At 31.9% G+C, this 22,607-nt stretch overlaps 1 protein-coding gene across 1 annotated transcript in view; it reads left to right on the forward strand.

Moving 5' to 3' along the window:
- The window catches only part of Erbb4 (erb-b2 receptor tyrosine kinase 4), a 681,070-nt gene that overhangs the window by 386,255 nt on the left and 272,208 nt on the right, over positions 1-22,607 (forward strand). The window contains exons 6-12 of the mRNA XM_076866449.2: positions 3,067-3,185; positions 5,830-5,971; positions 9,076-9,189; positions 10,566-10,692; positions 17,170-17,243; positions 19,368-19,458; positions 21,533-21,732. Coding sequence (XP_076722564.1) covers positions 3,067-3,185; positions 5,830-5,971; positions 9,076-9,189; positions 10,566-10,692; positions 17,170-17,243; positions 19,368-19,458; positions 21,533-21,732 — 867 coding nt within the window. The remainder of the gene's footprint in view (positions 1-3,066; positions 3,186-5,829; positions 5,972-9,075; positions 9,190-10,565; positions 10,693-17,169; positions 17,244-19,367; positions 19,459-21,532; positions 21,733-22,607) is intronic.

Raw genomic sequence — 22,607 nt, forward strand, 5'->3', positions numbered from 1 at the left:
GGAACACTTGGTTCTTTAAATTTGCCATATGATTGTCATGGATATTTTGAATGAATCCCCATTGCCAATTTCAAGTTTATTGGCCCAAATATAAGTTTAACTTCTCAGGTTTTACCTTTTATATTAACTGCATAGCAGTATACCAGAAATGAATAAGCTAGTTAAAACTTGACCCAAATATTTTAATGCACCCAGTGAAGCAATTTAGAAAGCATACCAAACACAGCAAAAACATTTCCATTGAAATATCCCAGCAAGGATGGAAATTAATAAAAGCTAAAGCAATTATATGTTAATGTTCCTATGGAGGCTGAGTTATCTCATTGATTTCAGGACCTGTATTTTGTTTTGTGTCTCTCTCATCAAAAACTTTGAGTACAGATTGATGAGTTTTTCTGTATTAAGTGAATGATGCTTATTAATCACCAAGTTCTAGTAAATGGATTTACTTTATAATGCCATGCCCTTTACCCTGCTCACAAGTTGGATGTGTGCAAGGAGAATGTTTTATTTCTAAAATAAGTCACATAAAACAATGTAAAAAGATGTTTTCAAACTTTGTCTCATCACTATTTATAAATTAAGTTTATCATTTTGTTCTTTTGCTTACTTATTCATCAATACTTCCAAATGTGTTTTTCGAACATTTTTATTTGGAATTAAAGAGTATTATTTTTAATACTGAATACAATCTAATGTTTAAAAACTCAATTATAGACTGTTTTTGAGAAAAATCCCACAATTTCCTTTTAATATCTTAAAATAAATTTAAAACTATATTTGCCTTTGGATAATGACTTAGATGAGTTTTGTATGTTGCTGAAGTGGAATGGAATGTGAATTTCAAGATGTCCTAGATATAAATGAAATATTTGAGTACCATATGGCTGAAATTGCTATTTCAAAATATCTAACATTACATATGATTAAATCTTTTAAAATACAAGTTTTAGGAGGTATAAAGTACAATACCTGTTATTGAGTCTAAGATTGTGCTATTATAATCATAACATCCAATTTCCATGTTTAAATAATGTCCCATGACAAAAATGATTTTAATATGAACATTTAATCAATAATTTAAAATAATTTAAAAATAAAATTTAAATTAATTATCTTATTTATTTAAATGATTTCTATATTACTTTCCTATTATGTCAGAGAAGTTCAGAGTAAACAAATGAAGGGAAATTGAAACACTTTGTATACTACTTTAAAGGGTGATAGACTTAAAAATAGAAATCAACACTTAGATATATGCATCTAAAATTAAAATGTGATGTGACTTATGGGATATGATTGTTGATTCAATTCCATGCTATTGTTTTCCAGCTGATTAATGCCTGGACAACTATAATCAAATTAATAGACTGTCCTGTGATGAGACTTATATCAAATGTCTAATTTGTTTATTTATCACATATCTTCTATTTTAGTTAGTGATTCTTGATACATCAAAAGGACTTAATTTCATCTGGAGGAGAAAATATTATGTTTTAATGTACTCTTTAAATAACTATGCAAAGCATTTGCTTTATATACTATGTATTAATATTTAGTACACCTATATAAATATACCACTTGGTTAAAAGACAGCAATGTAAGTACAATATATGACTATGAATAGTTAATGCATACATGTAATTTGTGTATTTATAAATTGTATAGACACACATATATAATGTATATATAAAATATAAATAAAATTACATGAATGCCAGGTATAATTCTAGATGTTGGAATACACCATAAAATTAATGTAATAAATAATTTGGAACACATGTTAGATGGTGATGGATGCTGTAACAAAAATATAGAAGGAAGTGAGAAAGGAAGAAGGAAGAAAGGAAAAAGAAAAAAAAACATGACTAAGACTGGACAAGAGAAGGAGTAGAAAGAAGAGGAAAGTCTCCAGGAGACAGTTGTTTGGGGAAGCTTCTGTATTAAATAGGAGTAGATTTCACCGAGAAGTTGAGACTTTTTAAAAGGTGAATGAATAGGCCAAGCTGTTTTATTATGTAGAATTGTATGCTAGAATATTTATAGAAGAAATTATTTATTTCAAAATTTAATGTAAATACAAAATACAAACTCACAAATCTAGATCCAAATATTTATTTTCAAAATCTCCTATGAACTTATGATAAGAAGTATCTCCGCAGAGAATTCATTTTGGATCTCGAAGTCGTACAACTTGGGTTGAATAATTTTTGCCAGGAATGAGCCTGTAGCCCACAGAAAATTGTCAAAACCAAATCTGGGGAATACTAATGTTTAAGAGGCAGAGTCTTTGTAAAGTACCAGTGGAAGAAGCTTAGAAAAACTAGTCACAAAAGTTGAAAGAAATAAGGCAAAACTGGAAATATGGAAATGATATGCTATCCCATATCCTGTAAAATTCGTACTTGAAAAATACTTTAAAATCTCAGTGGAATATCTGAGCTAAAAATAATTGTGTCCCTTGTTACTATAATTTTGACTCACTGTCCATAGCCTTTCTTATACTAAAGTATACTATGATATGATGCTGTCAGCTTGGACAGAAGGATAAGAAAAGACCAGTGAAAGTTATAAGCGTCCCCTTCCTCTCACCACCTCTTCCTTCTTTTTACCTTCCTTTTTTGGTTTTCCTCATGTAAAATATATTGTGAATAAAGAAAATATTTGTTTCCTTTTCCTCATTAACTATTAAAAGTCTTAAATTCACTTTTGGGACCACCTTTTCCCACAGGACCTTACCATATACATTGTGTGAAGTAATTTCATTGCGATTCAATCTTTCCCAACCTGAATGATTTTTATACGGCACTATAAATATTCTCTGAAACAAGAAAGAATATAAAAATAAATGCACATATAATTTTGGAGGTTTTTTGTTGTTTGTTTGTCTTTAGTAATTTTGATCTAAATGCCAACTCTGCTCATTAAATGTTTGCCGAATTGAGTCAGGGTTGGGTTTAGTAAATTATTACTTCAGAACTTAGCTTTTCTCAGTGGTTGCATATAATTTTAGGAGTTTTCGTTGGTGGCTGACTCTGATAGAGACCCCATTTCTGTCTTCTGCAGTGACAAGGACAGTGTGTGCAGAACAATGTGACGGCAGGTGCTATGGACCTTATGTCAGTGACTGCTGCCATAGAGAATGTGCTGGAGGCTGCGCAGGACCTAAGGATACGGACTGCTTTGTACGTCTGGGAGTTCTCCTTATTCCTCTTTTCCTCTCCTTTGCTCTTTCTTTGTCTCAGCCATATTGAATTTCTCCCATGTGATTATTTAACATCAAGTTTTGCCATTTTAAGATTAAGCAAGATCCTTAAGGGCCTCTTCCTAGAAATCATGTTCTTACTGAGTTGGCTATTGATGAACTGGAATTATTCTGTTCCACTGAATTATTTCTGCACTTTGGACACAATTTATGTTAAAAGTGAGGTTTATTGGAGAATATGTTGAGGTATCTTTCTTAGCATCTAATAATATCCTTTCCAAAAATGCAGAGGTTGCTTGTCCATATCATTGCATATTTAAATACCATCAGGGAGGGCAATTGCATTTGTATTTTTACTATAAATTTCATGATTATAGCAGATAAGTTTATGCGTTTAAGTATTTTTCCTGTTCCTATTCTTTACAGGTTTATGTTATTCAAAATTTAAGATTTCAAATGCATATTAAAACAACCAATATGTTAATTTTATGATTTATATTTTAGCTGCATTTGCAACTTGTTAGGGACACTTTAATTACATTTTGATATCATATCCTTGATTATAGTACTTTTTGTTCTTTGGAATACATATGAGCAATTCTGAGAGCATTATTTAACTCAATTTTATACACCAGAACCCTAGTATTCTAGGGTATTGTTTTTAAGCTAAAAGTTATAAAAATAGCAAATCACATTTACTGTTGAAAGTGAATGCAAAAAACTTGTTTTCTTTATTCTGCTTCTTTAAATATCTAACACATGAACATATATTCTAGAATTGAGCATTTAGAAAAGTTGATGCTTAATTTCAATAAGCAAAATAAAATTAAAAATCTTATACATAGTAATTTCTTAGTTTATAAAAACTATTATAAGAAATTGAACTTATCTATTCTAATTGTATAGTGAAATAAAAAATATTTATTGCAGAAATATATAGGGAGGCAGATAAAAAGGAAATCAAAATGCTAAAAATCTGAGGTAGAAGCTCAGCAGTTCCTAAACTGAGAACTTTTTCTTGTCCATCACCAATACAGACAGATGAGCTTGGAAGATTGATCTTTGAAGACACTGAACCCTGAAAGTGTTTCTTTAATAATTATAAAACAATAACTATAATAAACAATAATAAAAACTCTCAGAAGTTTGAAATCACCTCTTTTTTTTATTGTTTCATTATCATGACAAACAGATCAAGTGACGTTCAAAATCCTCATTTCATTACTTTTTTGGAATGGCCCAGTAATTACATTCTGGCATTTGTTACAGAATGCTCATGAATACCAGACTGAGGCCCTGGTATAAGTTACAATATGCTTGTTTGTTGTCTGAAAGGTAAATTTTTTTTTTATTTCTCTGGCTTATGTTCTTTGTTGCCAAGCAATCTATGCATAAGATTGCATAAAATATGTTAGTAAAGCAATTATAAGGACACATGAAGTTTCATAACCATAAATTAAAACTTACTGAGTTTTCTAGATTGGTTTTTAATAGATTCTTCCTAGAAAGTGTCATCTCAGTGAATAATGTATCATCAGTGAGTCTCATTCTGATTATGCATCTAGTAGACCTTCATCAGGGAATTGTCATGTTTGTGATAAAGTGCTCACTAAAACAACAATTGATGAAGCAAATGTTTTGAGGAAACAGAATAAATTAATGCTTATTAATAACCATATGACAATTTATGATGAAATGTAAAACAGAACTTGAGTTCACATTAGCTTGCCTTCCAAGTCTTGAATTATGCCTATGAAAGCTTAATTTCTTAATTAAGAGAATTAGCTCATCCATACTTTTGTTAATCACATGCTTATGTGTACTTATACATATGTTTTTATTTGCTACCAAACATCTAATTCTCAGGTGGTAAAATGATTCTTAGTTCTTCTCAAATGAGCTTGAAAGTACTAATGAATTGAGTTCTCAAGACAAATCTGTGTCAGCAGAGAGGAACTGTCTTATTTGAAGGGGTGGCTTTACTAAATTGTGTGGCATTTTGAAAAATGCCATACAAGAAATGGCCTCATCTTATTTATTTACAGATTAATTATATACCTTAAATTTACCTGTGGCTAGTCACCTGCCAGAACCTTTTCCTTAAGTCCACTTTAAACATCCATCACATTTCTTCACTATTCAATGGTGATGTTTAACATTCCACTTGAAGCACTGAAGTCTATATGAAAGCTCAAACACACACACACACACAAAAACAACAACAACAAACAAACAAACAAACATAGAATTGGAGATTCAATTGACCTTAAAACTTAATATAAATGATTTGAATCAGTCTGAACTTCAATAATTCCTCACTATCAGCTAATTTTAATAATCTAAACCATTTCTTAGTTTCAAAATCAGTGGCTAAATACTAAGCAATTTGAACATTAGAAACCATACATGGTATATCACTGACATTTGAACAAAAATTTATGGAAACTCAGAAGCATAAATGAGTTTAAAAGTATCAAAATTTGCAGTATCTATACAATTGATGTATACTAGGTAATGAACACAACTTTTATAAAAGTATCACCACAGTGTTTCATTAGTATGTATTTTCATTACAAATAACATGAAAGTAAATTTGTAAATGAAAGTTATATTTGCTGTTGCAGGCCTGCATGAACTTCAATGACAGTGGGGCATGTGTGACTCAGTGTCCCCAAACCTTTGTCTACAATCCAACCACTTTTCAATTGGAACACAACTTCAATGCAAAATATACATATGGAGCATTCTGTGTCAAGAAGTGCCCACGTAAGTGATACAATAAAAATACTCCAATTAATTAGAGTATTATTTGGACATGAGAAAACATTTCTTATAAATCCATTTTAATTTGAAGTTTGAATAGTCATGGATTACTTTGGGTATGGGTACTCTCACTCTCATTTCATAAACAAAGAAATTAAAGCTCAAGATATTTAAGTGTTCTAAACTTCATAGTGAAGGATTAGAATGTTTGAGGTTAGAGCAATGAGTTATTGACTCCTGAATTTGTTATTTTCACTACACCTGAGTTTTCTTGCACATTGTGCTGTTTCTTGGAAAAGTTAATTAAATTGATTAATAAAGTGGAAGCAAGCTATGTAATAAATAGGGCCTGCTTCTTGTAGAATGGATTTCTACCTAAATTCATTCATATAATTTGTTACACTAAGATATATATTATTATAATTTTCATATAAAATCTAATTTTAAACAAAAACTAATAGGTATAAAGGATACATTTGGGGAGCTTTGGCAAACTGTTTATTTATCCTGGGTATTCAAAATGACTAGCATTGCTCTCCAGGTATTCAATATAACATATATGCTGACATTTCCTAGAGTCAATTTCTTTGCTTTGAGTGACCAGTGAGACTTTTCTCCGTGTTTCATGTTTCATCTACTGGAAAGGCCAAAAAAAAAAAAAAAAAAAAAAAAACAAACAAACAAAAAAAAAAAACTTACATTTCTTCACATACTTTTTTAAAGGAAAGCTTTATGATCTACAGAATACAGATGTAGTAACTCGCTTAAAGCTTATTGTCTTTGATTAGTTTACATCTGTGAAACTACAGGCTAATTTAAACACTTCAGTACACGTCCACTGTGAAATTTAAATTTTAGATGAGCATTGTTTGTGATTCTTGGTTTGCCAAGCTTGAAGTGTCTTGGGAAAACAAGGACATTTAACTTCTAAATACAGGTCTACAATCCCTAATCCAGAGTTCTGAAATTTAACATCTCCAAATAACATACCTTTTTGAAACAAATTTGGCTGCAAAACCTGAACCTCATTGGCATAAGGCCAATTGTAATCTTTATTCATTCTACTTGGCATAAATTGCTGCATAAATATGAAAGCATTTAATTTTATGGTACTATCCAAAACCTCACAGAAAGAGTACTTACTTAATACATAGTAGATGAACCTGGTGCAGGTTGGGGTCTCCTGGCAAAGAGATTAGGTTATTAGGAAATAGTCTCATAATCCATACCTGTAGGGTAAAGGAAGGAAGCAGAAATGGGCTTTGTTACCCTCTCAACAAAGGAACTCTTTGGAAGTCGATGCTCTGTGGTAGACAACTGGAATAAAGAGATCTCCATGCTTTGTGCCTTCTCCCATGAGTACCCCAGATTTGCTTCATTATCAGATTTTTTCCAGTATTTCTCCTTCCAGGGCAAGCCACTGCTTATGAGTCCATATAAGAAGTCTCTTGTTTCTCCACACAAAATGAGTGATGAATTGTCCTACCCAGAACTATGTCCTTCCTCTGCCTCTCAACTCCATTCTTAAGTGAGACTTCAGGGAAGCCACTGTCCATTTTCATTTTGCAACCATGGATCAAGCTTAACTTTTTTTTTTTTTTTTTTGGTCAGTTTTTCCTAAGTGCCACCTCTCATCTCCACATAGCAAAGGCATGAGCTGACTGTGGTATACAAGTGCAAGGATGGGTAACATGGGGTCTGAATCACCAGCTAATGCAGGTCACTTGTGTCTCTCCTCTGCACATACCCAATCCCAGATGCACTGCTTCAGTTTTACAGTGGTGTTGGCTCTTAATGTGATGAAATCATGACTCCAACAAAACTTTGTTCACCATGGGTAGTTCTGGCCACGAGTGTAACCACTGACCCATGATGAGGTATTTTGACACTACCAGGACTCGGAAACATGCCAGGAACTCTTTGTTAAATGCTACTAATGGCATGACTTAGCTCCAGAAACCTATCTGCTAAGTTTTTCCAGTTGCTACTTATCATAACTTCACATGCCATGTATTCCCACTATATTACTGCCTATATTATACAACCTATTGGGTTTTATGTCCCAAGTAACAAAATTGCCTGTACCATGTGCCTTTCCTGCTCTGGGCTCCCCTCCAGTCTGGAAGGCTTCCACACTATTGCATAGTGGGCTAGAGCACTATTCCCAAGCATAGGATGATTCTGCATTTCAAACCAGAATGGTCTTGCAGGCACTGTGTTTTCCCTTTATGGTGGGATAGTCCAAAGACAGTTATTTGTCCCTTATTTTGTAGAGGATGTTCTGGTGTATCAAAGATTACCCAGTCTCCTAAATATTTCACTAAGTTTAGGTAATAAAATGTTCCATGTCTATATCCTTTGAAATTTCCTTTTGTTTCTTTTTAAAAAATAAAGTATATATGGGAATGTTCTATGGCACTCCATTGAAACATAGAACATATTTTAAACATTTTCTCCTGGTTATGAAGTGCACTCTCTTGATCCAAAGCAATTTAACTTAAGCTTCATTTGTGCTTCATGAACTTGAAGTATTTTTAGATTTCCAACTTGCATCATGACCTGAAATGAAGTGGAACTATTGAGAAACACAAACTAAATGTCATGTAGTTTCCTAAGTATATAAAGGAAATCCACTATATCTTGGGGGCAGTTCGGGATATAGAGCCATAGAAAAGCAAGTGCAAGGTTCTGCTAACACACTGCCTAAGATTTCAGTATGGATGGTTAAGATACTATTTCAAGTTGAGATATTAAAAAAAAAATAACAGTTTTAAGGGGAGAGACATATAAACTGTCAAACCCTACAATGTTTTGTTTAAACTTGATAGCTGAGCCAGGCATAGTGTCAAGACCTGTAATCCAAGTAAATTGGGAGACCTAGGCAGGAGGTCCTAGGTTTGAAGCCAGCCATAGCAATTTAATGAGGTCCTCAGCAACTTAGAGATACACTGTCTCAAAATAAAAGGGACTGAGGATGTAACTCAGTGGTAAAGCACACCTGGGTAGTTCAGCTGAAGAAATAAAAAATAAAAATAAATACATAAATGTGATGACTGCACATTAACATTATTTTAATTTTTATTTTTTTACCTTCTTTTTTGTATCAGATAACTTTGTGGTCGATTCTAGTTCTTGTGTGCGTGCCTGCCCTAGTTCCAAGATGGAAGTAGAAGAAAATGGGATTAAAATGTGTAAACCTTGCACTGATATTTGCCCAAAAGGTGAGTGATAATTTAGAATACTTTGGTTAGAACAGGGTCTTATACCAAACCTTATATGGAGACCTTATACCAGGGTCTTTCATTTACTTTTCAATAGGCCAATGAAGTTAGCTTCAGAATAAACTCACTACCACAATGAAACCTTCCTGTCCCCCCACACTTCCCATGACTTTGGACAGTTCCCCAAAGTATCAACTAACAGTGCGTATTACTGGTTTTGAATTATATCAACTAAAACGGTCCACATAAAACTCAAGAGTTAACTTTCATAGGAGCTCAGAAATAAAGTTCCATTTGGTCGGTAACAAGTATTAGATGTTTGATACTCAACAAGGATTTGCACGCTTATTTTAGTATCATAGCTCATATTAGCTACTTTGCCACACTACACAAAATTATCTGCTATGCATAAACAGGAATGCAAAGGGATATACCACATGAAACTTACTCTCCAGATCTTAAAATATTTTTTAAAAGATGTGCGAAATGACAATGAGGTTTACTACAAGCATTAAATAAATGTTGCAGATAATTCATGCTGTAGGATTTTAGTGGAGGAAGAAATCCCTTCTAGCTGTGAGTGATCAAATTCCTCACCAGAATGAAGCTTAAATTAAGCAGGACCAAAGTATAGCTCACGTCTTTCAAACATTATTAAGCTTCTCAAAGATCAAGGAGTTCCTTAGAAAATGCCAAACTTCACATTTACTTTTAGACTGCCTTGTCTCCTCTCTCCCTCTCTTTCCTTCCCTTCCCCCTTTTCTACACACACACACACACACACACACACACACACACACACACTTTTATTTTAAATAAAGCCTTCAGAAAGCAGAGGTAACATTAAGTCCAAGTATTTAAATAAATGTCCCTTGACCCAAATTGATATGGTAACAACTCATATCATTCGTATTGTTTATTTGATGTATATTCTTCATTAGTCCAGTGTTTTTCAAATTACATGTTGTAGAATATTAGTAAGCCAGGAAAATATTTTGTTAAAGTGACCAGCAGTTTAATGTATTTAAAGTAATGTTTTAGATTGGGTTAGATAATAAGTAAATTTAATCTAGTAAGAAAAAGCAATGATTAATAAAGGCTTTTCTTTTTTATGTGGTGTATGAATGTCAGGTTTCAGTATGAAATACGATTCTTACAAAGACTCATATAAGGACAATCTTTTTTTTTTTTTTATTTAGGACAATATTTTAAGTAGGGACAAGAGTAAATGATGAATGAATTATTTTATTTTCCAGAAAAAAAATTAACTTTTTAATGTTTCAATAAAATGCTGTTTCCTTTATCATGAGAGTGCAATAATTTATTGACCAAAAATAAGTTTTTCAGCCCGCTGACTGTGAGTCTTGTTTCTACAGCTTGTGATGGCATTGGCACGGGATCACTGATGTCAGCTCAGACTGTGGATTCCAGTAACATTGACAAATTCATAAACTGTACAAAGATCAATGGGAATTTGATCTTCCTTGTCACTGGTATTCATGGGTCAGTATTCAATTTTATTCAAAACTATTTTACAAAATGTAGACAAAACAGAAGAGATTCCTTAACTTTGCTGGATGGATTCTTTTTAGCCTAGAACAGTTTTACCTTCTATTAATGCTCTTTGCCAATAAAAGCCAAGGCCAGTTCAAAAGCAGTGATAGTAAACCAGAATTTTGGGATGCAGCTCCAGTTTGATTTAGATGGGAAAATATAAATTTGTATTTAAGTTAAAATTTATTGGCAGGGAATTTTCCTAAAATTTGTAGTTTGCATCAAGCTTGAGTTATTTTTAGTTGCTTTTAAGAAAATAATATTAATTGATAAAGTGGCGAACTTCACTCAAATTTCTGATTAGGTCAAGATAATGTAAATTAATAATCCTTTAAAAATTTCCATGTTAAAGCAAATCAGATAACCTGGCATAAAACAAAGTTGGAATTCTCCTGAAACTCTTTCAGAAATTTTCTTTGCCTTTATGAAATCTTTTTATATTTTCTTGAGCTGGGAAATTACTATGGCTGTAAGAGATCTATTAAACAAATTTCATTTTGGTAATACAAATTGGAGCATTATCTGCATGCCTTCATTTCAGAACCACCTGCTGGTTTTAACTGGGAAAACAACCAAATTTGTATCCTTTGAATTGTAATAAAAATGTCAATATTTTTATTTTATATTTTAACTTTTTGTCTATATTACTACTTAATCCCTAAATATTAGCACTACAGGCAACAGATAAAGACTCTCACATACATATTTCAATTCAAAATCTTATTCTGAACATATTTTTGCACATAATTTCTAGAAGCGCAAACATCTAAAACATTAAAAATAAACATGTCCAAATAGGAATATCAAGAACAATAAAACAAACTATTTCTTTCCATTTAAACACATTATTGTTTGTCTTATTGCACAAAATAACTCTTTACTTTAAAATATAAATTTTAATATTGTTTCCTATCAGATACTGTAATAGTATATATGTAATTTCTTCCTGATTTGTTGTATTTGGTCTAAGAAATGTTACTTTTTTTAATAAAAGTTTGAACTTCTCTTTAAAAAAATGTAGACTTGTTTAGTGCAAGTTCATATTGTTACACGGCTGCAGTCTGTTGGAGATGGACAGCCCTAGCACTGGAAATGAGGCCTGTTCCTTGACTTTACCATATTCTCCACTGGCCTTCTGCATTGTTGTCTTAGCCTCTTTGGCTCCCTAGGTAGGAGACCTGGGTTAATGTTTATAATTTTAAAAATCTTTATAATTTAAAAAATCTTTATAATTTAAAAAATCTTTATAATTTAAAAAATCTTTATAATTTAAAAAATATATGAAAATTAATAAAGCAACATATTTGTATTTAATTATTTTTAAAATCAAATATTACCATGAATGAAAGATCATATATTAATTAGTTCCTATGAGAAGCAGAGAAATAAAAGAGATTTACTTAACGCACAATACCTGCTTCTATGTGGAAATAATAAATGAAATAGCTTCAGGTCCATCAATGTGGGGAACGATTTGAAGTCATTTTCTCATGAATTGTATTAGACAAGTGGTTTTCATTCCTATAGAGCTCAACTTTTCTCTTTTATATATTAAACATTTGATGCTTCTTCTCGATACTGAAAACCTATGGAGAATAGAGCCTATTGCATACATAATTTTTAGAAAATCATTATAATTCACCAGTTATAATTTAAAGAAGAAATAAAAGTCACTTATAATAAAAATAGGCATTGATAGGAAAATGCTCAGCTTCCACTTATAATGAAAATTTGAATTTATGATAAGTGAGATTAGAATTCATTTTGTATAGGAAATGTGGGGATGGGGGCATGGAGCAACAGAGGAATAGCTGACCCCTAGAATAGAACATAAATAACCTGAACATGATGTAACCAAAGGAAGAGGGAAATAAGATTCACTGAAATTAGAGAGACTTGCATAGGGAAATACATACAAAGTAGTATTATGCAAGAAGTTTGCAGATATTAGGTTTTAAATGTCAGGGAGGATGTTTTAAGGTTGTACCAGAGGAGAAGCAATTCTTCACTTTAAGAGGCTTTAACTACCTTGGCCCCAGATTATTACGAAAAGTCTCAATCATCCCCCAATTACTATTAGAATCAAAACACTCCACAAATGCCCTGACTTCCCTTTAGTGGAGTGGAACTACCTCTATTGATAACCACTGAAAAAGTTTAATGACACTAGCAGGATTATGAAAACTGACCTTCTAATGGTGAAAATTCACATAGATGGGAAGGCTTGGACAAGATTTCATACAGTGAGGTTCAGAATAATTTAATCTTGGTTCATCATACAATATATTTTTTCGAACTCTGGATTTATAATAGTTACAAAACGATTTTACATATTCTCATTCACCCATGATCTAGGGTGGGGAAGAACTTCAATAAGTAAATTCAAAACAAACACACAAGATGATCTCAGTAAGAACAATGCATTTGCATGTACCTGAGAAGAATATTACAAAACTTTTGATTAAATCAGACTTTTTAGGAGAACAATTTTGCTAATTCATTCAGTTAATAAAAAATCCCTTTATTCAAACATCAAATAGTTTGGATTAGAAGTTGAAAGGTAATCAAAACAAAACAACTAATAATAACCACAGAAAATGCAAAGTAGAATTTCTACCTGGGTAACTTGATCCAGACCAGAGTGGAATTCGATTTGCAGCTCCATGATGGACAGTTTGAACTAAGTTGGGTGGTCCTCCAGTGAAAAACTGAGAATGGGATGGATAATAAACAGGCATCTTCTCTGATAGTTATGGCAATTAAAAACAAAAATAATTTTGAACTGTTCAATTCTGTATGTGGCATATTGTCAAGTCTTAATAAATATTTTTAAAAACAAGAGGGTTTGGTGGATGCAGAGAAAAAGAGGGAGAGGAGAAAAGAAAGAGAGAAAATGAAAAAGAATTTAAAAAAAGAAGGATGAGAAGACAGTGCAAAAGAAAAACTTCAGTGACTGTGTCTAGTTTATAGTATAGAAAATTGCACACAAGTGTTATTTATAGACTTAACTAAAGTCTATTGTACACTGTCTTTGAAACCAAATAAAGACAAAACTTCCTTCAAGCTCAATCACCCATCTTCAGATGATTTTTTGTCCTTAATAATAGCACTTAACTCTGGAATATTTGAAGTTATAATTGATATTATTGTGTCTCAAGTGTAATGTATTTGGCCTTTTCCAGTACAAGTGTATATGTAAAATATGATATATCTTTCACGCTCAGACTCATGCCAGAATGAGACATATATTCCAAAGCCTTTCCCTTTCATCTTAGTAAAACATGACCATAAATTTTAACAGACCTCAGGCTACATATATATGTATAAATAAAGGTATGTTGGTCTATGTACTCTGTGTGTGTGTGTGTATGTGTTTAGGAAAAGAGAATCAGAGAGAAGAAGAAAAATATAGGTTATTATAAAAAGAGAACTTCTAGTAAATAATGCTTTATCTTACTAATGTTATTATTCTCAATATATTACTAACAAGTGTTTAATAAGATTGTATCTTTAATTAAAATAGTTGAGATAATTCTTTAGTAAAGGGTAAAAATCATAATTAAATGATACTGTGCTTTTCAGAAAGAAGTTTCTTTGCACAATAAATTTACTGGCAATTTGTCAATTAAATTTATAATACATAAAAGGGCTAAAGAAAGTTAACAGGCATGTTCGGTTTATAATAAAATAGTGTCATTGCCAGAAAGAGAAATAAGTACTCATTTCCATTTAGAATGGAAACTATAGGCAAAACGTGATGGTTATAGTTATCAGTTTCTCTTTCATGTGTTGCCATTTTGTTTATTTATTTTTTAATGTGGTGCTGAGGATTGAACCCAGTGCTTTACACATGTTAGGCAAGCACTCTACCACTGAACCACAACCCCAGCCCCTGTTTCGCATTTTTGACACTGTTCATGTACATATACTTAGAGTAATAACATGCTCACCAAGTTAGCATGTGGATTCCATGTCTCAGTGAGACTCTAGCAAGAAAAGGTTTATGTGATAGACTGCAATGATGGCACACAGTGAAATAAAAAAGATAATAGGTTTGGTGATAAAATGAAGTGAATTTAGTGGAATTATAAAAATATCTCTTTCCTCTCTCTCCCCTCTCCTCTCCTCCCCTCCCCTCCCCTCCCCTCCCCTCTCTCTCTCTCTCTCTCTCTCATCCTGGTCTTTATTTTGTATCACCAAACACAATGACAGGGTGGACAAAATGTTCTTTTGCATGTCTATGAATTTAGGCAGGAAAATTCTTGATTTTAAAGTACTATGGATTTCAAGTGACTGTAGACTGAAAATCCCAAGAGCTACTTTGAAGTTTGTAAGTGGAATTCTGTCAACTTACTTTATGAGAGTCCTGAATCTCTAAAATTAAGTATATAAAATTTCTGTGGTCCATTGGGCTGCATGCTAACAGTAAAGAATTCATTAACTTCCTGGCAACCTGGAACTGTTCTCTATAAGATTTGGACTGACCCCATTATTGTGTGCTTGCCCTGAATTTTGAGTCTTTCTCAATAGAGCCAGGATATTTGATGATATGACTAGAGCTGTTCTACACATAGCTCTTCATCAAAGAATAAATGTTGAAAGCTAATTCTCCTATAGCAGAGATGATATTTCCTCTGCATATAAATGTCTTGGCACTTTAAAAAATGAGGACAAGAGTTTTCTCACATGGTACACTTCATTTTTGGGATTCATAGTCTTCAAAATCATAGTTATTTATTCCATATGTATTTACTTTTAAAAAAAGGCAAGTTTGCAAAAACATTTAATTTAGACTTCAAACTTTTGAGAGATATTCATGTGGCACATGCTCAGATAAAATTCTGAGCAGAGGTTTGTGTGTGAAAAGGGAAAGGCACCTACAGGGGTCTCCAGTCTTGGTAGCATCCAGTATCTGAACTTTCCACAGCACCCCATGTTAATCTAGTAGTACATTCCATTAATAGCTCTTCTTAGTTTGAAATAGTAATTGACTCAATCAGGGTATCTTAAAAAAATGTGAAATAGTTTACAGTATAGAAGAATATACTGGTGAACCAAGTTAAGAAAGCCAGCACCAGGTGGTTCTAGAGATGAAAGTTGCAGAAACTAATACATTTCCAAGGCTCTAATGCTGAGGGGGGTAAATGTCAATGGATTTAGATTCAAATACCCAGAAGATAAATCATATACCTATCTGTGTATCAGGGAATTGAGGAGTACCTTGATTGATAACTCTATTAAGACTGTATCCAATGGGTCACTGTATTGTAAGTATTTTTTTCTCCATAGTATAAATAAGTTACTCATAGGCTGGTAAAAAAGAAAAAAAATAAATGTCCATTGGAGGAAGAATACGCATTTGATTGCTACAAGTATATACAAACTTAAAATAATTTATTATTTGCTTAATTTTTAAAATTTGTTTAATTTTAAGGTTTAATTTTTTTTGGAACGTATCCAATGAATTTAATTATCTTTCTGTAAAAGGTACATATTAATATGAAGTTTCTACCCAGCCAGGAAAGCCTTTAATATAATAACTTAAAAATATTATGTATCCCTTCAGATACTTAAAATGTTACTATAATTATTGAGAAGGTTTTGGCACTATGTTTATGCTTGGTTTAGTATTCAAATATACCAAATATACAATTATTTTACACAGTCAATATGTTTTACCCAAAAAATATTTTCTTAAGATGTAAACTGAAAAAAAATCCACTAAATATTTTAATTTTAAAGGGTCACTCACTTTTGTTTATTTTTGAAAAGATCTGACTTCTATATATCAATAATTTTATTATATTAATATGTTTATGCATTAGGAGATGATATTTTTAAAATTTCCAAAATTTATACATTTTGAGTATTATAATGTTTGTTGTAAGCTTTTTCCAAATGAAAATATAATTCATTTAGATGGAAGCCAATATTTTCTGTTATGCAAGTGAACATAAATTAACCATGTAGAAACAAAAGAAGAAAACAACACAATGAAAAACAAAGTATATAAATAAAAACCCTTCGTTTCTTCTTTGAGGAACCCAGAAGTTAGTTGTTCTCACCATGATATTATTTATTTTCAAATTATATTATTCCTGATTAAGAATAAAATTTTAGAAGTAAAATAAGATGGTTTGTTCATGGACTCACTACCTTTGAAGCTGTTTTTGTTGGAACCGAACCATTCTTATAGATCTAGAATAGGCTTTGACAAAGAACTTATATTTTGTGTCATGAAAAATCTCCCCAAACATCTATTAATCCCCCCTCCACATCTAGCATAGAACAATTTAGACAACACTTTGCTTGCCTTCCTATTTCAAATTAAAATTCAATTTTGATGAAATAACAATTGTCACATTTCTCATATTTTCACTTTTTTAATCACAGTTTAAATTTGTCTATATCTCTTTGATTTTCTAGGGACCCTTACAATGCAATTGAAGCTATCGACCCAGAGAAACTGAATGTTTTTCGGACAGTTAGAGAGATAACAGGTACTTTTCAAAATGTAATTGCTGTATTATGAACTATGTGACTTTGGTGTTTTCTTAAAAACATTGCATAATATTAGCATAAGCAACTCATTTTCATCGCAAATTCCAGTTTTTGAAATTCGTGTCATTTTTCAACAATGGGTGTTTTTACTTTTCAGCTTTTGTGCTTATTTCGAAAGTACATAGAATTACAAAAATAAATATCCTAGAAATTTTGTCATTATCTTTTGCAAGTTTCAAATGATCTATGATCTTTGAACCCATGGTTTTCTACTTACTTTCTTGAAAAAATACTAATAAACATGGGTTACATGTAGCATTCTTTTCTTTCTTTCTTTCTTTTTTTTTTTTTTTTGGTTCTAGGGTTTTGGTTCTAGGTTCTTAACCACTGAGCCACATCACTAGATCTCACTCACTAAGTTGTTTAGGGCCTGGCTAAAATTGCTAAGGCTGGCCTTAAACTTGTGATCTTCCTGCCTCAGTCTCTTAAGTCACTCTTTTTTTTTTTTTATTGTTGGTTGTTCAAAACATTACATAGTTCTTGATATATCATATTTCACACTTTGATTCAAGTGGGTTATGAACTCCCATTTTTACCCCATATAAAGATTGCAGAATCACATCAGTTACACTTCCATTGATTTATATATTGCCATACTAGTGTCTGTTGTATTCTGCTGCCTTTCCTATCCTTTACTATCCCCCCTCCCCTCCCCTCCCCTCCCCTCTTCTCTCTCTACCCTCTCTACTGTAGTTCATATCTCCCCCTTGTATTATTTTTCCCTTTCCCCTCGCTTCCTCTTGTATGTAATTTTATTGCAGGCGTGCCCAGCATATGTACCACTCATATTTATTGAGTACCTAAAATATTTAATACTATTATAATAGTGTTATATAGCTCATAAATATGAATCAGACATGGACTTACACCGGAATTTAAAATGTATTTTTTTTTTTTGAGGAATCTTCATACTTCTTTCCAGAGTGGTTGTACTAAAATACTAGCAATGGAACCACCATTTGACCCAGCTATTTCACCCCTCAGTATATAGCCAAAGAATTTAAAATAAGCACACTACATTGATGCAGCCCCATCCATGTTTAGAGCAGCACAATTCACAATGGCTAAGCTATAGAACCAACCTATCAGCAGATGCATGGATAGAGAAAATGTGTATATACACAATGGAGCATTGTCCAGCCATTAAGAAGAATGACTTTCTGACATTTGCCAGTAAATGGATGGTTCTAGATACTATCATGCTAAGTGAAATAAGCCAAAAAAAACAAAGGTGGAATGTTTTCACTGATACAAGGAAGCTAACCTAAAATAATGAGGACAGAGGGAATAAAAGTTCAGTAGATTAGACGAAGGGGAATGAAGGGAAGGGGGGATAGGAAAAGGAAAGACAGTGGAATGAACCTGACATAATTTTCCTATATATATATATATATATATATATATATATATATATATATATATATATATATATGTGAATATATCACAGTGAATCTCACCATTGTGTACTTCCATAAGAATGGGGTCCTAATTAGAATAAGATATAGTCAATGCTTGTATAATTATATCAAAATGATTCTTCTGTCACATGTAACTAAAAAGAAACAATAAAAAATAAAATAAATTAAAGAATTTAAAATTTAAGAAGACAGGTTAAATATATACATAAATGGCTTAGAATGCAACGTGGATACTGATGTCACAAGTATAGAGGTAAAATGATAAATGATTTCATAGAAGTAGAAACCATATTTTTTCTTTATTTAAGTATATTTTTTCATTTAAAAGAATAAAACAAACTGAATCATTTATGTCTTAGCATATACAGTTTTATGATCCTATATGGATGAGATACATGGATTTTTGGGGGGTCATAGTTTTGATATCAATTGCTTATAATTTAGTCCAGTGTGTGGGATATTCATGGGTTAAGGTACTCAATGTTAGAAGAATACATATGTTGTAGAATCTTTCATAAACAGAAATGGACAGTCATTTTATTACCTCCCATAAACTATCAATACATTTTCATCATATTTTAATAATCAACACTACTACTAAGACAATGATATCCTGGTTTATTTTTACCATCCTATCACTTGTAGGTTTCTTGAACATACAATCATGGCCCCCAAATATGACTGACTTCAGTGTTTTTTCCAACCTGGTGACCATTGGTGGAAGAGTACTCTATAGGTAGGTATATATATTTGGATTAATAATATATATTTGGATTAAGCTGAAAGTTGCCCAAATTTTAAGAGTAGTATCATGTGTACATCAAGTCAAAACCATCAATCTTATTGATTTACTGATTCTGGTAATATGATGTTTCTGCCTTCAATTCCAAAAATAAGCTTAATAAAAATAACCCTAATGATGATATGAAGTATACAGAATACATCATTAGATTTTCCAACTGACATCATCTAATGTAATATTAGTATTTTACAAATCTGTGATGCTTAATGTGAACTACAAAGTTGAACTTTCTTTTTGATTGTATATTATCTTACGATATAGTGAAGTTACTTGGTACTGTCTATGCTGTTGTACCAGAAGGCTGTATTGTCTCTGGTGCTGTCATTTAAACTATGCTTCATAGGGCTGGTGTTTTGGGATTTGTCCACCACTCTACATGCAACTCTGGTTAATAAATGGAGAGCAAAATTAAAATAGGTGGACTTTGTTATACAATTTTATCTTATCTTTTAAATTCACATGATAAAACTAAATAACAATCTTTATTAAACCACTACTTTTTTTTAGTTTATCTCAGAATTTATCTGCATGAAGTTTTTATTCATGAATTAATACAAGTTTATTTACATCAATATATTGTTATTTAATTTGCTTAAATCTGTGAAATGTCTAAAGTCAATACTATAATGGATTATTTTATAATAATGTTTTATATATAGTACACTGCATTTTATTATTAAAATCTACAATATCTGTGAAAAGTTTTTTTAAAAATTAAAAGGGGACAGGAGCTTAATGTAAAGGGGTAGTTGAGAGATACAGTGTGCTCAAGTGCATATACAAACAACTTTTACTATCCTTGAATTAAATATTAGAATCACTTAAGGCCTTGTGCTCATCTTGTAATAAAAACTCAAGGTGGGTATGAAGAAAACAAAAATTTTAAAGAGTGAATTATGATTCAGTTTTTATCATTTAGCCCCATATGCTTTCATTATTAAAAACAATTCTAAATATCAACAGCAAGTTACATTTAAAATTATTAGTGAAAAGGAAAACTTTATTGTCCAAAATGAAAAATAAAGTTACAAGTTGAATGAAATATAGGAATAATAATAATTATTATTATTATTCCTATTATTTCGTACTGGGGATTGAACCCAGGGGTGCTTAAGCACTGAGCCACATAACTGACCCTCTTTACCTTTTAGTTTGAGACATGTTCTTTTTAACTTGCTTAGGGTCTTGCTAAGTTGCTGAGTATGGCTTTGAACTCACAATCCTCCTTTCTTGGTCTGCCGAGCTACTGGGATTACAGGTGTAAACCCTGGTGCCTGGCTAGGACTCATGCTTTTTAGAGAATAAAAGCAAAAATAATTATAAAACTGTGGACTATATTGAAATAATAATAGTTTTTTGAAATGATAATTGCTGTATTTATACAGAGTAGTTGTTTTTAACTTTTAGTGAAGTTTTCCCCAGCTGTTCAAGCCCTCTGAATAGTTTTTAAAAATTTATTTTTCTTCTACTCTTTAATTTTTAATATGCCCTAATATTATTTATGAATTCCTTAATGATGATTGTTTTGGTTTATGAGAAATTAATAAACCCCAAATCTGTAGTCATTTTCTGCAATATCTATCCTCTGAAATATATTACATAGTTATAGTAGAACAGCATCTCTTTGGATAGATAAGCAAGCATTGTACAAATAATTATTTAGTCTTACTACATTATTTTATTGTTGAGGAGTATGAAATCCAAGTGGAGGAGGAAAGACAGTGATCAAATACTTAAGTAGTAAATATAAAGATAGAGAGATATTGTTAAGATTCATAATTTTAAGAAATGGACATATTCCTTTGGGAAACAAATTATTAACATTAGAACTGGCAGTATATAGCATCTAAAGATGAAAATTTTATTCTGAGCACAGGCATATTGATCTGTCTCTGTGATCCATTGATATTCTTTTTGGAGTAAGAAGTGATATCCTTATTTTATTACAAGAGAGCAATTCATGGCCAGAACATATTTATCCTTGCTCCATTCTCTTTATCCTCCTTAGTGGCCTCTCCTTGCTGATCCTCAAGCAACAAGGCATTACCTCTCTACAGTTCCAGTCTCTGAAGGAGATTAGTGCAGGAAACATCTATATAACCGACAATAGCAACCTGTGTTATTATCACACCATCAACTGGACAACCCTCTTCAGCACCATTAACCAAAGAATAGTGATCCGGGATAACAGAAAAGCTGAGAACTGTAGTAAGTACTTGATCCAGACACTTAAAACACAGAAACTTTAAAACTTTCCATTCTACATTGGACCAAACACTCCAAAATAATAGCAGGTCTGAATCATTCCCCTCTTTTACCAACTCTGATAAAGGGGGGTAGCTATAATTACCAGTATGGCATAAAATAATCAGAGAAAGTGATAATTTGTTACATATTGCATGTTTGCAAATCCTGCCTATCTTAGGAATCTTCCTGTGGAGATTTTGATTTGGTAGGTTCAAGTGGAACGCAGGCATTGCATGATTTAATAAGCGTCTAGATAACTCCTTGAATTACATCACTTTGTGGAAATCCATCTTATTAAATTCTGTGTTTGCTGTTTGGTTGCAGTGAACTCGGAATAACACAGTTTTGCTATTTGGGTGTGGGGGGTGAAATGAAGATGTGTTCTTCTGTACTGTGAAAAATATAGGGTCGGAGAGGAATTTTCCTTATACAAATGTTATTTGTATAGATATTTCATTATTTCCCTTTTCACCTGTTTTAATACTACTGATCCTCTTCATCACTTCATTGTTACAGCAATGGAAATAATGTTTTCATGGGCATAGGACTATGCCATTCCTTATGTGAGACATTGAGACTCAGTGATTAATACTTAACTCCTCTCTATTTTTCTACTGAGCACTATTCCTTTCTACGTCCTGGGAGTGCCACTAGTATTCATAGTGCCCTAGTATTCATGTATGACTTATTTATGGTAGATACCAATTATGAAGTTTTAGAAATCTAATGATTCATTTGCAAATGCATATTCTCTGGTGGACATTAAATGTCCATTCATTTTAAAAGGTAGATTCCCAGAGAAAAGTTTTACTCTTAGGCTATTACGTTACTTCTTT

This window comes from Callospermophilus lateralis, chromosome 9, assembly GCF_048772815.1.
Source record: "Callospermophilus lateralis isolate mCalLat2 chromosome 9, mCalLat2.hap1, whole genome shotgun sequence".
NCBI lineage: Eukaryota > Metazoa > Chordata > Mammalia > Rodentia > Sciuridae > Callospermophilus > Callospermophilus lateralis.